Source organism: Scatophagus argus, chromosome 6, assembly GCF_020382885.2.
Source record: "Scatophagus argus isolate fScaArg1 chromosome 6, fScaArg1.pri, whole genome shotgun sequence".
Lineage (NCBI taxonomy): Eukaryota > Metazoa > Chordata > Actinopteri > Scatophagidae > Scatophagus > Scatophagus argus.
In genome coordinates this window covers 23,413,405-23,431,377 of record NC_058498.1, presented here as the reverse complement: position 1 = coordinate 23,431,377, position 17,973 = coordinate 23,413,405, and the positions used below count along the sequence as shown (strand labels likewise).

General features: G+C 39.0%; 1 protein-coding gene across 3 annotated transcripts in view; it reads left to right on the top strand.

Moving 5' to 3' along the window:
• The window catches only part of LOC124061065 (inactive N-acetylated-alpha-linked acidic dipeptidase-like protein 2), a 466,730-nt gene that overhangs the window by 335,488 nt on the left and 113,269 nt on the right, over positions 1-17,973 (top strand). For all 3 annotated transcript variants that reach the window (XM_046392589.1, XM_046392590.1, XM_046392591.1), the window contains one exon: positions 9,710-9,802. In XM_046392589.1, the coding sequence (XP_046248545.1) occupies positions 9,710-9,802 (93 nt within the window). The remainder of the gene's footprint in view (positions 1-9,709; positions 9,803-17,973) is intronic.

Genomic DNA, 17,973 nt, shown 5'->3' with positions numbered 1-17,973 from the left:
TGACTTGCAGTTGACACCTCTTTGACACCTCATAGTAAACTGAAACTACAAATCATCGTGAAATCACCACTTCCAACTCAACTACATGCTATATCCTGTTTAAAAGGTCATAGAACGCTGTGTTTTGTGAACTACGTTTGGGCATCTAAGCTGATAAGAGTAAAGTTAGGATGAACACTTCAGTCTTTGTGGGGTTTTGTGCATTAGGAAACAGCTAACAGAATGTTCTTTCAAGCATACATTTTCAGATTGATTTTATGGTAGTTCTGGGTCCCATTTAGCACAGCCATGGATACTCAAAGACCAGCAGTATTAATTTCCCCTCTATTGTGGTCACTGTTCAGCACTTGTACGTGTAGGAGGTGAAGGCAGGTCTGTGTGGAATCTGTCCAACCCAGAGAGGTTGCTTGCTAAAGAGATGACCAATACTGTTGTTTTTCTGGTTAGAACACTCTCCAACTGACTAATCATAGCCAGTGAAAGAGATGCATTTGTCTTGGGTCTCAAGGCTCTACATGTGTCTAAGAGCTGTGTCTCTATGTCATTTCTTTCCATGGTGTCATCAGTTTGGTGAGATCTTACACTTTTGGCCTGAACTCATAAGAGAATGCTTCACTAAGTGCCTAAGTGCACCGGAGACAGTAACTTGGCATATGGATATTTGTACCTGTGTGTTCTAGTGTGTGTGGTTTGGTAGAGTGTATATCCGTGCAACAGAGAGACAGAGAAATGACATGGATATAACATGATAGGGGGTGAGTCCTGAATTTGAGAGCATAAATCCCCTATTACTTCAGCACCATCGGCGAAGGCCTCCACCACACTGCCACCTTCTGCTCCTTCGCTCCTTTGTTCTGAGTCTTCATCTTCCTCCCTCTATCCTACCCCATCTGTGTGTGTTTGTGTGTGTTTGTATGTGTGTGTGTTGAAGGGGTGGGGGGGGATCATCGCTAGTCACCGGCATGTTTCCCCATGGTACGTGTGTATGGTCTGTCCATTTCCATTTATTCCCCAATAAATCCAACCACATGGTCATTCTCTGGAACACTGCTTTCTGCTGTTTCCCATGTTGCACAGATAACAGATACACACACACACACACACACACACACAGTGTGTCACTGTTATGCACCCATGCTTTGTGAGTGAGACTCACCGACAATCAATGAGGCACCCCCAAAAACCAGTGGCCATAGACATGAGTACAGTTGATCCTTCAGTGTAGAGGGGGGCACTCTTGCACTGCTATTGCTTTCAAATGCAAGCTTTAAACCCATGGAGTAACTGCTATTTCATAAAATTGTAGCAATATTGGATTTTTATTTGTGTTTTAATTGTTTCATGTTTAAGTATTTTTCATTGACACTTTTGGTCACTTACAGATTTGTAGAATCTTATCTAATTAGTTTGTATCTGGCAGTGGATATCTTTCATGTGCCACAGAATCTGAAGTGTGTTAGAAGCTGTTCCATCTCCAGTAGAGGTAATCTTGGTTTTGAAGTACACATGTTGTTTGTGTGTATGTGTGTGTTACTGTATATGTGTGTGTGCCCATTTCTGTTTGGCCCTTCTCTGAGGATAGGCATCTGTGTAGAGCGAGCTTAATGTACATTCAATGGTTCTGCAAGGTAGGCTTCTTTCTGAAGTGTTTCCATTACATTAAATTAGTTTGAGAGAGGGGGAGAATGGGTGTAAGAAAGGGAAAGAGACAAAAGGGGAGACAAAGAGACAAAGCGAGAGAGATGTAATCTGTTTCCAATCGATTGGCTGCACCTCTGACCACTCTTGGGATCCCCCTATCATTTGTTTCCATCAGTCTGCCTCCTCTCATTTTTTCTTTTTTAAGCACCTTTTCTACTTATTTTTCTCTTTAATTCCCATTCAATTAAGGCTGGCTCTATTGGCTGACCATTGGTTAATTGCTCAGGGGCCCTCCGTGGAAATTGGCAGACCTTAACGAGATGACGTGGTTGACTTCACAGTAGTCGCACTGTGCAATGCACAGACACATTCATTGTAATTCTGCCTAGCTCCTATTACTTTTATTATTTCTCTCCCACACATATTTATGCTTATGTTGCACCTCGTAGCTTTGCCATGTTCATGAATACATAGCATGCATAGCAATGACTAACCACCAACTACCTACCACGTCAGAAGCATTTAGAACATCTTACCAGCCACTTTGCATGAATCAGCTAAACTCTGGTTAAATGTCTCAACATATAACACATATACACAAGAGCTACCATTTTGAAATGGAAGTGGGTAGTGTCATGATTTGGAGTTTTACTTATTTTTGTTTCTATTGATGAGAGAAACCCTGCCCCCAAGGTTCCTCTCATAAAGTATCGTGTTTTGCTTTCCACTTTCTGTCTTCCTCTTTTTTCTGCCTTTTTGAGTGATAAATAGTTTCATCTGTTCCTTGTCAGCCTTCCTTCCTGACTGAATTAAAGTCTGTGTTTTCCCCTGATCCTTTGTCAGTTGGCCTTTATAGCATTTTTTTTCTCATGGTTTTGGATCTTTGTTATGTGTACCTGGACCTTGACTGTTTTGGGCCTTTTAGTTTGCCTACTCCCTGTGGATATTGTTTGCCTATGTTGGACTGCTTTCCTGGTTTTGACCTGTGACTGCCTCTACCTCATAAGTCTTCTGTTTATTTGACATTATTGAACTTCTGAACTGCACCTGCTCTGCCCCTCTATCTGCATCTGAGGTCCAATTGCTTATGCTCCTGTTGCACAAGTGTTAACAGGTAGCTAATCAACTAACACCAAGCAATTCCTTAAACAAGCCAAGCTCATATAAAAATGTCTTTAGAAATGTTCTAGTAGTTATTAGGTCATAGCATAAAAACCAAAACCGCTGCTGTGTCTTTCAGACATCAACTTTGTAAGATGAGTTTTCTTTGTTTTGTATTTTTTTTTCTTTGAATATTTTTGCATTTAGTATTTTACATTTGTTTGCTTGTCTGGGTAAATATCCTCTGCGTTTTCTTGTGTCTGTAGTCATGTATCTGTTTGTGTTAGGATTAGTATGTGTTGTGCCACAGAGAGTTGTCCACCTCTCAACCTTTCAGCCCTGTTAGATTGATTAATTTACTGAACACACCCTGTCCCCATCAGGCCTTGAGGCTTTGGCTCTGACTCTATCAGAGCGGTTTGTCTGTTGACCAGACAATTACCAAGCTAGTCAATCACTACCTCAAAGGCTTGTTGCAAGCCCCTGTTTACCCTGGCAAGGCTGACTGATGGTGCTCACACATTAACACATGTACACACAGGCGCACACACACACACACACTCACTTTCCTGCTACTTCCAGCCTTATGTTCATGCACTTTCACTTCACTTCACTCTGTCTCAGAACCACCACTTAAGATTCTAATTGGCTTGGTTGGCTCATCTATAACTATTAAATCTTTATTTGCTGTTGTTATTATCATTATTATTTTTTCTCACCGCTCCGAAAAATGATCCTTCACATTGCTTGAGCTGCACTCTAGAGATTTCAAGTTTAATGTACACGTATGTGAAATACACTATATGGACAAAAGTATTGGGACACCTGACCATTGCACCAAAAAGGACATTAATGACATTGCATTCTAAATACACAGACAGCTTTGCAGCTATAACAGCTTACATTCTTCTGGTAAAGCTTTCCACAAGATTTTGTTTCCGTGTCTCTGCAAAAATTTGTGCCCTTTCATGCAGTAGAGCAACAGTGAGGTCAGGCAATCTCCGTTCCAGTTCATCCCAAATTTTCAGTGGGGTTGAGGTCAAGGCCACTCAAGTTCTTCCACACCAAACTCATCGAGCCATGTCTTTATGGACTTTTCTTTGTGCACTGGGGCACAGTCATGCTGGAATAGAAAAGGACCTTCCCCAAATTGATGTCACAATGTTGGAAGCAGATGTTTTCGTATGCTGAAGCATAAAGATTTCCCTGCACTGGAAGTGAAGACCTGGCCCTGCCCTCCGTACCATTATCCCTCCTCCACCAAACTTTACAGTTGCCACAATGCAGTCAGGCATGTAATGTTCTCCTGGTATCTGCTAAACCCAGACCCTAACAGACTGTACTGATGTTAATGCCAATAGAAGCTTGGAAGTCTTCAGCTATGGAATCAGCAGAACTTTGGCGATGTGACTCAGCATTCAATGAAGCCGCTCTGCAACTTTATGAGGGTGAGTTGCTGCTGTTATAGCATTTGTAATGTAAATGTTTCCACTTTCCCACAATACCACCTCCAGTTGACTGTGGAATATCTAGCAGTGATGAAACTTCACAAACTGCAATGGTGGCATCCTATCATAGTACCATGCTTCAAATCACTGAGTTCTTCAGAACACACTGTTTTACACAAATGTTCATAAATGCAGACTGAATGGCTTGCTTTTATTTATTTGTTGCAATGGGTTTGATTGAAACACCTGAGTTTAATAATAAAGAGGTGGGTCCCAATACTTTTGTCCATATCGTGTACAAGAATTTAGCTACTGACCCTGGCCGACTTATGGTCAGCAGTCCAGGTCATCCCAAGGGTGTTATTGCAAGTTGTTGCTTTCCAGCCTGGTAACTCTGTCCACTACGACACTATTTTGATGTTGTTTCACTTTAATGATGCTGCTGATGGTGGTGAGTCAATATTATCATAAAAAATAAAATGAGGGCCAATGAGTGCCTTTTTCACTCACACATACATCTTAAACCAATTAATGCTCCAGATAAAATTACAGTAGAAAAATGGAACTTCAGCAAACCAACTTTGCCTGAATTCCATCATCTCTTTTTTACCTTTCTGTTTTACACAAGCTATTCTTTCTCCCTTTCTTTCTGTTTCTTTATGTCTCCCGCTCAAAACAAATTCCAGAAGTGAAACAAATTTCCGTGGCAATCACATTGCGAGGCCATGGAGGGAGATGCGAGCGAAGCAGAACAACTTGAAATGGCTTTATAGAAAGGACTCCCAGGCCCTTTAATTACAACACTATTGATTGCTGTGTACAGGTTTCCCACATTCACTTACTGATTTTTCTTCTCAACTCGGCCTTTAATACCGTGTAGAGAACAGCGCTGAAATGCTTCTGAATTTAGCCTCTATGATTATATATCAGCTCTTTTCATTAGGTGGCATTTATGTTTTAACGTATGGTTCCATGGAAGATAAAATCAGCTTGCTTTATTGCGAGATGTGCTTCATTACTTGTGGCAACAGCTTGTGTTTCAAGGTTGCTGAATATGAATAATGCAGTACGTGTGATGATACAAGGATGTAGGATGATTTCATGGCATTAAAACAGATAATTTTGCAAGAGCTGCTTCACAGCTATGCATGAAGCCAAATAAAAATGCGATAATGTTAGGCCCCCTTTTTTATACCAGTAAATGGTCTCATGCAGATCCATCCATCTTTTATACCACTTTTCCACCAGGGTCACAAGGGGCTTTAGCCTATCCCAGCTGACTACAGGTGAGAGGCGGGGTTCATCCTGGACTGGTTGCCAGTCAGTCGCAGGGCTGACACACAAAGACAGACGACCACACACTCTCACATTCACATCTATGTGTAATATAGAGTAGCCAATTAAGCTAATGTGCATGTTTTTGAGATTGTGGGAGGAAGCCGGAGTACCCAGAGAAAACCCATGCAGATACAGGGAGAACATGCAAACTGCACATAGAAGGGCCCAGACCGGGATTCGAACCTGGAACCGTGCTAACCACTGCACTACGAGAATTAGATGCTATCATTATTTTTTCTTCAAACAACAGTTTGTCCATGCCCCCATTACTGTGCATCATCGCTGGGTAGTTAAGCATAAAGACTTTTGGTACAAAAGAAGGGCATCTGAATAATACACCACTCCATCCATCCATTTTCTATACCGCTTATCCGTCAGGGTCGCGGGGGAGCTGGAGCCTATCCCAGCTGACTACGGGCGAGAGGCGGGGTACACCCTGGACTGGTCGCCAGTCAATCGCAGGGCCAACACACAAACACAAACAACCACACACTCTCACACTCACACCTAGGGGCAATGTAGAGTAGCCAATTAACCTAATGTGCATGTTTTTGGTATTGTGGGAGGAAGCCGGAGTACTCGGAGAAAACCCACGCAGGGAGAACATACAAACTCCACATAGAAGGGCCCAGAGCAGGATTCGAACCTGGAACCCTCTTGCTATGAGGCGACAGTGCTAACCACTGCACCACCATGCTCCCCAATACACCACTCTCTTAAGTCATTTCACATTTATTATTTACATCTATTAAAACATTTTTTCTTGCTTTATGCGCATCATTTAACATCTTGTGCATTTCACTTTTCTCATGTCATTTTAGGTTTGAATGTCTGCTGCAGTATAAAGTGCATCAGCACACAAATGAGGTTGGGATGGGGAATGGATCAAACAAACACAGAAAAATACAAAATGTCAGTGAATTTATTTTAACCCAAACCACAATCTTTTCGTAAATCTAATCAAGTACTTTTGTTGCCAAATACATTTTTAAAATATGGAATTTTTATGGCTAAACCTAAACAATCTGCAACCGTTTCACAGCTTTCACCAGTATGAATGTCATCTGAGTAAAATGTGTTCATTGATGAAAATTCTCATCAGTTAGCTGGCTAAATTTTAGCCATTCAAGTTCATAATAAAAAACTTGTTCTGTAGTTCTCTTACTCTTGTGATAAAAAACATTGATTTGAGGCTCAGTTCTGAAGCGGTTCTGTAATTTTTTCCGTTTTAAGCCTGAGTATGGATGCGATAGATGGATAATTTCATTGTCTGAACTAGGGATAATGAACTCGCTCATCCCTAATAATGACAGAGGTCATCTGACTTGAAAACTCATGCAATGAGAACAACATTAAATGACACTTAAAATGTGTTAAATGACACATGACACACAAGATCAGCCTGTAAGTGCATCAGTGCATTGTGCTAAATGCAAACAAACAAAAAAAAAAAAAAATACTAACATGCAAGTAATACAATGTTTATCATGCAAGACTGACGTATCAATCTTCGCATCAACCGCCCAAAAACAGGCAAGTAAATTTACTTCCCAAAATACTGAAATATTCCTTTGGGTAAACCTTAACTATAGAGGTCGCCAATCAGAAAGCAAATACACTGTTATTTCCATGATACTTGTGTGGGTTGTTTTGGAAGTCAATATCTATTTTGTTGTTTTAGTAAGAGGATTTGTTAAAAAAGTTCTTTTTTCCAGGGCCAGTCGTGTGATGTTCTTTGGAGCAGAGGTTAAGTATCTCGTTTAAGAGACTGAAAGGCTGTGTAATGGGCGGATCTGTGTCTCTGAGAGAGAGTCTGACTAACCACTCTGCTACCCTGCTGCTTCCAGGGCAAATCATGAAATCTATCAGGATAAAATGACACAAAAAACACTAACATAACGTAGCACTTTTGGTCCCATGTCAACGTCTTTCGAGTGTGATATATTTAGTGAAGTTCCGCCATTGACATAAACTGTACCACTGAAAGTAGCACCTCGGAAATTATGCAATGTCTGGGGAAGAGAGAAGCTGTGGAAAAATCTGCTTTCACATTTCATTTAACTTGTGAAAATCTCTTTAAATATTTTCATAAACTCTCAAAACTTAAATCAGAGTCCCCCTTTACCTGTAGAACCCATTCATCATGAAGTGGAATTACTCGATGACAAATCTCTCTTGCTGCTCTCTGTGCGTACATCTGTTGAGTGAATACACAAACGGGCCACATGTTCCATCTCTGCTCTTTAGCCAAAGTCATTTGTGCCAATGTCAAAAGTGATAAATGGGTTATGCGGCACCTTTGAGAAAAAGCAGTGAATTTTTATAATGTATTAAATAGCAACGATAGGAGGGCGAAGAGACAGGCAGGGAGGCACGGAGGACGAGAGTGGAGCTGGGAAAGTGGGCTGTCATGCTGTAGTGCTGTGCTGTAGGCAGGGGACCTCTGTCACACAGTCTGAGCCCCTGCTTCACATCTTCACTGGCACCACGTCTACATTTCCCTCAGATATCCAGCCATCAGCCCCCCTAGAGCTCACAGCCATCCAGCAAGGCAGCAGAACTGGCACGCACAATATCTGGTGACTGCTCTGTCAAATGCATCATATGATACTGTACAGTGTGTGACAGCGTGTGTGTGTGTGTGTGATGCGTATTCCTGTAGGTGTGGGGATAAAAATCTGTTTACACAGTCACATTGTGAGGACCCACTTTACTTATGGGGACAAAATACAAGTCCCCACAGTATAAATCATTAAATATTAGGATATTAGGGCGAAGACTTGCTGTAAGGTTGAGGTTAGGGTTAGGATTAGGCAAGTAATGTTTATTGTGGCTATGGTGGTTAAACCTCCAGGAAATGAATGTAAGTCTATGTAATGTCCCCAGAAATGATGGAAACCCTGACCCATATATATTTCTGCTGTGAATAACCTAAATTAAATATTTATACACAGTGTTTTTGTTAAATTTGGGCTTATAATAAATTCCCATTGCAAGTTTAATTATAGTCAGTTCACAAGTGTTTAGAGAAATGTATGCTAAATGTCTTTAGAGTGCTTTTTTTTAATCATACATTTTATCATTCTCATCTAACTCATTAATTCTTTTTTGCAATATAGCCTTTAAGGCTTACAATATTTGATCACCATACGTAGGGTAATCTACAGGCACTGTGAATGTACTCCACTGCATTCAAATCCTTACATAAGTAAAAGTATGTAAGCATTATCTGTGCAATGTACTTTAAGTAAAAGTAAAAGCTGCAATAAAATGGTCCCTTGATTTTGGATTAATATTACAACTCCATTTTTTGTGAGTTTGGCTTATCTTTTCTCTTCTTCTTATAAATGAATATTTAAAAACTGAACAAAAAAGCATGTTGTTTCAATTTGATTTTAATGTTTCAAATTAGGACTGCTTGACAGCCTATTTGTGCCCTGCTTTTTGTTGTCAGGTTGCCCCTGGAAACATTTACATTAAACCTGTCTCCGAAATGTTCTGGCAACAATTTCTTTTAATTTTGTAATAAAGTTAGTAAAGTCTGTCCACTCCTCTGTCTCCTCTGTGACTTCTGGGCAGTAAAACAATAACAGACAGACAGACTCTTGATTGAAAAAGAAACCAAAAAAAAAGAGAACAAAAAAACCAATGAACAGAACTCAAGCAGCAATAACATTCCTTAAAAACACATTTGGCAGTATAGTATGTGAGTAGTAGGGTTGAGATATAATCCCCACTTTTGGACCAAAGTGGCTGCTAGTGTGGATCAATAAGCCAATGGTGCATAAAACTAAAATGTGGTTGACTGGTTGCTGATTTTACTTTTCCATCCTGCAGCTGAAGAGCATGGTTTTAGCTCCAGCAATGTGGGAGACTTTCACTTACCACCACTTTCATCTGATTTAAGTTTGTATTTTCCTGCTCTGCTATCCTTGAATTTATACAACAGGAGTAGGTGTAACCAAGCCGTTGAACTGATTGTCATTTACATCCTGTCTCTGGGTGACTACTAACCAAATAAGGCTGCTATACCCACCTGTATCATTAAACCATTAAACCACAAATTGACACTCAGTATCACTAAACAACTTGCATAAGGGTATAAAACTGACCAGAAATCATGTTCAAAATCACAGAGAATTTCAAAAGGTCTTAAAGTCTGACTTTTCTTTTTTTTCTAGAACGAAAGAAGATTACCCTGACTGTCGGAAACCAGCTGTCCTACAAAAAAATCTACAATATTGTGGGATATCTGAAAGGAAGGAGGAACCCAGGTTAGTGCAGTGTTGTGTGTGTTCAGTGTTCATACTGTCTAAATTTAGCAGTAGACTTTAATCATGGATCCATGATTCTTTCTCTCCCAAAAAAATAGTAGACTAAAAGTAATGCTTCAGTTATGTTAGCATTAGTTCACCTTAATATCAATGTGTCTGTTTGCCCCCCTCTCATCTAATTTTCTGTGCGATTGTGAATGCATTTAGTTCATAATAGTAACATCAACTGACACTAAAACACAAAGCTGATGTGACTGAAATGCATGATGCTGCTTGTCAGCTGAACAATGCATGCAGCAAAATCCACTTGTGAAGACATCCTGCTTTGGACAGAGGAATTGGAATATATTGCCCCTCAGGAGTGTATAAAATCTTATTCTCTATATAATCACCATCATTAACATATACTTTTGATTTAGTTTATATTTTGTTGTTGCGTTCCTCGTCATTGTTTTCACAGACCACATTTACGTTGCAACTTGAATTGTGTCACAGACAAGATATTGTTTTTAAGTTTTGTTATGTTCAGTCACTTTTGCCAACTTCCCTCCTCATTCTCTGACTCTCTCTCCCAGAAGTTAGTATAGACATTTTTGGATATGTAATACTACATACATGTCTTTCAGTATTTAAGTGTAGTCATAAAAATAACAGTAATGTCTCCACAGGAGGACGGGGTGGTAGGTGGGGCAGACACACACAGGACATTAGGAGCTCAGTGTTTGTGTCCCATGTAAAACCAAAAGTCAACACTGACCTGCTTTAACATACATCTGTAAGTTTACTTATGTAACCTTTTTTAGTGATGTCACATATGTAAAATATATTTATTTTAGCCCAAACCATGATTTTTTTCATTAACCCAAGTGCTTTTGATGTCTAAGCCTAACCAAACTGAGGCCACAGGTCATGTCACTATCGCAAGAACAATCATGACAAAAGTCTCTTGACTTTGTCCTTTAATGCACATTCAAAACACATAAAATATAGACTGTGCTAAATGTCATGTGAAAAGCTTAAAATGTGGGGAATATTCTTAAATTGCTATGCTATTTAGATGCCATCTCATAGGATCACATTGAACTAAACTCCTGTCCTCTCTGGCTTGTCAGATTCAGCTGTATTAGTCACAGTGTCCACAGCTACAGAAATAAGATGATCTGTTTCTAAACATTGCATCTAAAAATAATTTGCCTCCAAAAATAAAATCATTTCTTATGGATTTTGTTTTCATGTTTTCTCTGAGATGAACAGTACTGTGAAGAATTTCCCCCAGGGGACAGTAAAACCTGAAGTTGTACTTCTGTAATGGCCTGCCATCAACAACATCATGATTCAGACATATATGAATTTAAAAAAATCCTCCCTTTTTCCAGTGCCCCCAGCACAGGAACAAATGACAGGAACTTTATGTACTAGTCCAGTGTTCCTTAGATACACTCAGTCTGAACTGGCCTTTAAATAGGGGAGGCAAGCAGAATGACTCAGTTCCCTGAAATGCCGGCTGCTTAGAGAATCCGAGTAGGTTGTGTTGTGACAAGAAACTGTAGAAAGCCAACTGCATCTAACCATAATGTGTTCCTGTGTGTAACTTTTACTGATGGATTATCCAGTTACAGTTTACTGTTTGCAAAATTGAAATTCAATTGAAAAAAATCAACAAAATTCACGACACACATAAGATGAATTCATTTAAGATACTAATATGAAAAACACATAGGCCTGTAAATACAACCCAGATACAAATGAATTCATGAGTTCTTAAATGGACTGATAAGAAATGGATATACGTAATATGAAATAGGGCACAACACAAGCCACAAAAAAAGCTCTGAGTTCACATTAGCATGTTAATGACTTCAGACCATTTATGTAATGGGAGGGACTCAGTAAGACCATGCGTGTGCATCCATGTCCGTGACTTCAAACTGAATTTATTTATTTATTTACCAACATTTTTTATTGGATTATTCTTATTTATTTATTCATTCACTCCAGCTTCTCACTTTCTCCTGAGCAAATAAATCTCTTTGGGCTTTGATTGGACAAAACAAACTTTTAAAATATTTCAAATTGCTTTTTTTTCCACTATTTTCTGATATTTAACAGACCAAACCATTGAGTAAGTATTAAGTTAACTAAGTAATTAAGAAAATAAACAGCACATTAATCCACAATAAAATAATTGTAGGTTGCAGCCCTGATGCTAACAAATTGTCCAATAAACCCTGGAGGAACAAAGACCTGAAAAAGCACCAGTCTTGTACTAACTTTAGTGGTTGTTATGTTGACAGCATTAGCAAAGAATTACATTTTTACATACCAAGAAGATGACAGACAACGTAAGGTTTTATTTCAGGTCATGTTTTTATCCATCATTTAGCTTTGCCATCCACTGTGTCCTAAGGTAAATATCTTGCTCTTTAGCTGCTGAATACTATATGTTCCTCGGCTGTCTGACTTTGGCTGCCGTTTGATGTACACACAGGTAATGTACAGAGGATTTCTGAGAAGTTTTGAGTAAAAAAAGTTGATGAAATATTAGAGCCTACATGCAAAGCAGTGAGGGAAAGTGAAAGTGTCATTATTTTAGCCCAATTACCGGATACACCAAGTGACTCATAAGCTTTTTCAGTATCAGTAAAAAAAAAAAAAAAAAAAACAGTGTAAAGGTTTAGGAAGTAACATAGACATGTGAATTCATTCTTTTCCTTTTCCTCCTACATTGGTTCTCCATCTCTTTTTCAGTCGTGCGCCAGCTCGGGTCATTTTATGTCCTTTTAATGTTTAAATGGCAGCCTAGCCACTCCTGCTTAGCTGTTTCTGCCCTTATTTTAATTGTCATTCTGCAGAGGAGACGCTTTATCTTGTCCTTGCCATCATCCCCTCCCACCCTCCCCTCTACTCGTACCAGTTCACTGCTACTGTTACCTGTCCTGCCCAGTCACTGTTGGAAAATTACCTTGCTGATTTACAGTGTGATATTAGGGTGCCATAATGGCCCACTAAAGCAGATAATATGGGCCACAAATCTCTTGAAGGAGCGACACTTTAACTGGTTGTTGGCCTTTGATCATATGTCTGTTCTGTATTCATTTATCTCAACCTTAAACAGAATGAATATTCATGTAGATTTGCAAAGGTTTTAAATCAACCCTCAACAATAAAAAGTTATTTTGTGTGAATCTGTATGCGCAAAGAATGCTTAAATAAATGTTGTGTGCTTATGTGCAAGGACAACATGCAACTTGAGACCAACCTTGGAGTTTCACTCAGAGCAACCCAACACAACTAGCACACAAAAATACAGTCAACACAGTTTAAATAACTCTCAGTGGAATATGTTTTTCAATGTGAGTTTGCACACAAAAGAGGTTTACTAATCTTTAATTGGAGCAAAAGATGTAGGTTGGTTTGTATGGGCAGTTGCATCCCCTCCCATATTTTTGCAAAAAAAATTACCATTAACCATGAGTTCTTAAGTGGTATGAAGCTTCATCTTGATCTCATTTACATCAAAAGATTTTTTCCTAAAAATGAGAATCAGATGACATGTCCAACTCCAGAAAGTGTTCACTCTTGACAATCTTCTCATGTTTACAAACATTGTAGAGATACTGTGAAGTATGTGCTGTCAACCCCATTTGATGTATTTCAAGATGGACTATGCATCTCTGCTTCCACTGTACAAAAGTGAAGCGACACTATTCTACCATCTTGTGCTGATGACATCATTTGAAAATAGAGCCTGTGCAGCAGTTACTGAGTGGTGGAGCTGCGGGCTCGAGTTACCACCCATGCACTCATCTGACCCAATCGCAAGCAGCGTTCAGCTGTCAAATATGTTTCAGCTTCTTTTTACATCAAATAAGTAATTAAAACCAAATTTATTGGAAAAATGAAAACTCGAACATTCATCCATGTAATGTATGTTTATACATGTATACATGTTCATAATGTGTGAACATACATCAGAGCAATGTATGTTCAAGTGAGAACCACCACAGTAGGAACCACCAACACTGACAGAAACCATTACCAAATTTATTTAATGTGTTCTTTTAACTTGTAGTTTGGCCCATGTCCTATCTGCTTCCATGGAGGAGGGATCTATGATCTATACTGCAGCCAGCCACCAGGGGGTGATCGAGATGTGTTGGCTTCACTTTTGGGGAACTCTCATGTCGTCCATCACTATATACAGTCAAAGGCTTTGCTTCTCTCCTACTGCAGGCTTTTTGCCTTGCCCTCACATGTGACCATTCATAAAAACAGTTGCCTGTGTTCTGACCACTGCCTGACCAATCCTGGAATTTTGAGACTGAGGAGTTGAGGAGTTGAAATAAAATCCAATAATGACTGGCTACATATAATCTTACAGTTGAAAAATCAACACTTCGAGTCCGAGTCCAGCTTTGAGTTCCCAGTGTTCGAGTCAGAGGCAAGTCATTAAAGAAAAATCCAAGTCAAGTCCAAGCTGAATCCACTACTGATATAAGTCGAGTCCAGATACTATCTTATTTTATCACAAAATAAAAATCTCAGGACTAGTGACAGGAGTCACTGAGAAGGAGGACTCATGTATCCGTTGAGATCCAATTTTCCTGTTGTTTCATAGCAGCACATACCTGTACGGTCCTCTTCATGGTCCTGCAATTAAATTGACATAATTCTGGGATTAGCTTGTCAGGTTGCAGGGTAACTGTAGAAGCAAAAGAGGAAAATGTTTTAGACGGAAGAGATCATATGCAATTAAAGGTTTAAAGTTGCTCTAAAGTTGCCAACTGAACAATTCCTTAACAAGAAATCAATAAAGTGCATGCATATCAAATGTGACATGAAGCCCTGGATTTTAAATAATGAAGATATGTAAAATGTTAATTTCAAATCAATATGCCAACATCAGTTAGCTTCTGGTACAAAACCAGATTCTTCTCATCACCGCTAATTCCCAGAGTTTAATTTTAGGGAGAAGCACGAATGTAATTTTATTTTGTGTGTGTACCTGAGATATCCAATCTTTGTCTTGTTTTGTTTTGCTTGTTTCGTCCAACTCCAGTCTCACTCCCTGAAGGTTGTAAGGAGCATTCTATCTTGCTGCATGACATCTGGTCTGCTAAGAACATTGTATAGCTAGATAAATAATTGGGGCAGCTGACCATAGCACCAATGGGGACTTTAATGACATTGCATTGTAAATGCATAGATAGCTTTGCAGCTATAACAGCTTCCATTTTGCTGTGAAGGCTTTCCACAAGATGCTGGCGTGTTTCTGTGGGAATTTTCTCCCATTCATGCAGCAGAGCATTAGAGAGGTCGCTGATGTTGGACCAAAAGGTCTGGCTCACAGTCATGGAGATTGTCCAGTTCTATGCAGTACTTCTGAAAAGTGCTGGATGGGTCTGAGGTCAAGGTCCAGTCAAATTCTTCTGCTCCTCACTCATCCATCCATTTCTTTATGGACTTTGCCTTGTGCATTGGAGCACAGTCATGCTGGAACAGAAAAGAAACTGTTGCCACAAAGTTGGAAGCATAGCATTCTCCAAATGTCTTGGTATGCTGACACATTAAGATTTCTCTTCGCTGTGAGTAATGGGCCTAGACCAACCCCTGGAAAACAGCCCCATAAATAGGTTTGTCTGGATAGTTTTGTCTATATAGTGTACACCTAAGGAATTCAAAGCATACAGCCTTCTGTTATATAATGACTCCTTCATCTACAGCATCGGCGCTGATTAGTCCTTTGGTGAATTATTACTTTAAACAGGCTATTGCAATGCAATATGAAAACACAGACACACACACACACACACAAAGGATTGCATTTGCCTTGTAACATGGACATATGTTATAGACCAAGTATCAAGGTCCGACTTAAGGAGGAAAGAACTTGTCTGTTTTTGAATCATAAAATACTCTTGCTAAATACTTTTTTCGAATGGAGAAAAACAATAGATATGGCAAAAAATGGACACAGACCAAAATTACTAGTGTATTGTATGCATACAGCGTATAGTTATACTGGGTAGTACTAGTAATTACAGTTTGTAATCTACTGTAAAGTAAAAAAAATCATCTAGTCTCTCAAATTAAGTACAATAATAACTTAACAAGCCTGTACATTACCTGGTCAACAATAAACCTATAACCTTCCTGTAGCCAATGTTAATAATTAGCACGGTCTTTCTCTCAGTTTAATGTTAACACTAACCAGCTGATGGTGACAGAGGAATGTGGATGATTAAGTTACCTCATGGCAAAGCTAGTGAGTTCACATATTACATTAATGCTAACATTAGATAGCTGATGCTGAACTAAACATTTTCACTAATTGTCAACAGGCACAAATGGTAACTTTCAAATTACCAAGTGACTCACCTACCCCATCTGCTGTGCAGATGCCTGACAAAATCTTAAGTTGTCGATCCAGCTATATCATGCAGATGTTACATTTAGTGATTAATTTGTTTGTGTCTTGTGCAAGGTTATTGCCAAAGGTTGTGACAGATGTCTCAGCACCTGCAGGTGTAATCCCCATGGTGTTGTTATTGCAGTTTACAGTCATCTGTGGCCATGTGCACCAATTAAAGTTACACATGATAAGGAATGACATACCGTTTGTCAGACATCCCATCCGAATCAAGTCTCAAGTCACAGTTAAGTGCTAACACTAGTCCCTGTCGCTGGTGTGTACAGTTAAGTTAAATTAACTGATTTTGGTTGAAAATATGACAAATGTTGCAAACAACATTTAAAGAGCATGGCAGACTTTTGAGTCAGAAAGATAAACGAAACACGCAAAGGAGAGAAAAAAATTAAATCCTACAGGCTAGTTGTGTTGCAAATGTCACAATTCTATATGTGACACCAGTGAGGTCACAGAACAGAGCTGCAAAAACTGGATAATGCCAAACCATATAAGCAAGGGAGGGAGCCAGACACAGATGGAATCTATGTTAGGAATCTATGTTCGTGAGCTTAACTTCAGAGAAATACAGTTGATAAAGGATGAACATATAATGAAGATGTACATACACCCTCTGTCAGCTGTGGAGACTGCTTTTCTGTTTTCCCAACCCCATATCTACTTCTTAAGTAGATTTTAAAATATTCTAATCTCTGTCTAATGAGATATTCTGCAGGTTAGACCCTTGATCTCATATTAAAGCTGTTGCTCCTATAGCTGAGGGAGTGCTTATAAGGAGAAAAGTGGAGGAAGTTAATTAACAGCCAGAAGCACGAAAAAAAAATGTTACTATTCATAACTTCCAAGATATGAGAAAAGTCTCAAATAAGATCTTTCTCTCACACAGACTCTCAAGTCAACTGTTTAACTTAGCTTAGCACAAAGACTCGAAACAGGAGGAAACCACTAGCTTGGCAGTTGCTTCAAAGTCTCCCAGCACTTTTAAATTTCCCTATTGTGAAAGTTATACTTTGCAGTTACTTGCTGGAGTTTTGTTCTCAGTGTTGAAAGGCGACCAGGAACTCCGTTCAGTTACTTTACAAAGCAAAGAAATAATCCACTGTATATTCTCCTGTAACGTGAAAATGTATTAAATGAGACGTAAAGTTTTGATTTGTGAGCTTTAGAGGTGCTGGGAGGCAGTTTTCATTGCCTTCATTTACAGTCTGTGATAAACTAAGCAAAACTGACTACTGAGCATAACATCACAGTTACCTTAAAGACGTGAGAAAAACAGTTGTGTACCTCATGGATGTGTTTTTAATTATTTTTGGACAATAACTGGGTATTCTCACAGAGGAATAAGACACATGAGGATTTGATACAGACATGCACAATGCTTCACAGCAAGATTAATTGTTGGCTTTATTAAGGGAATTTAAGAAAAAACAGATTATCTCAAAACCTCTCCTCATGCTTGTACCAAACATCTAATTCATTAAGGACAAAATAATAACAGAATGACCAGTAAAGTCAAACTGTATTTATCGTTTGCAATAATGCCATTTAAAGAAAAAAAGTAAAAATTCCCCACACCAATCAACTGCACTAACCCTTAGCTGGTGCCTCCAGAACTGTTTATGATTTTCTTCTGAGCAATAAATATAACCATGAAAAAAGATTTTAAAAAATGAAGAAAATTGCTCTTTGATTTGAAGCAGTTTACAATAATGGCTGATTTTACCCTCCAAGTTGCTCTCAGTGC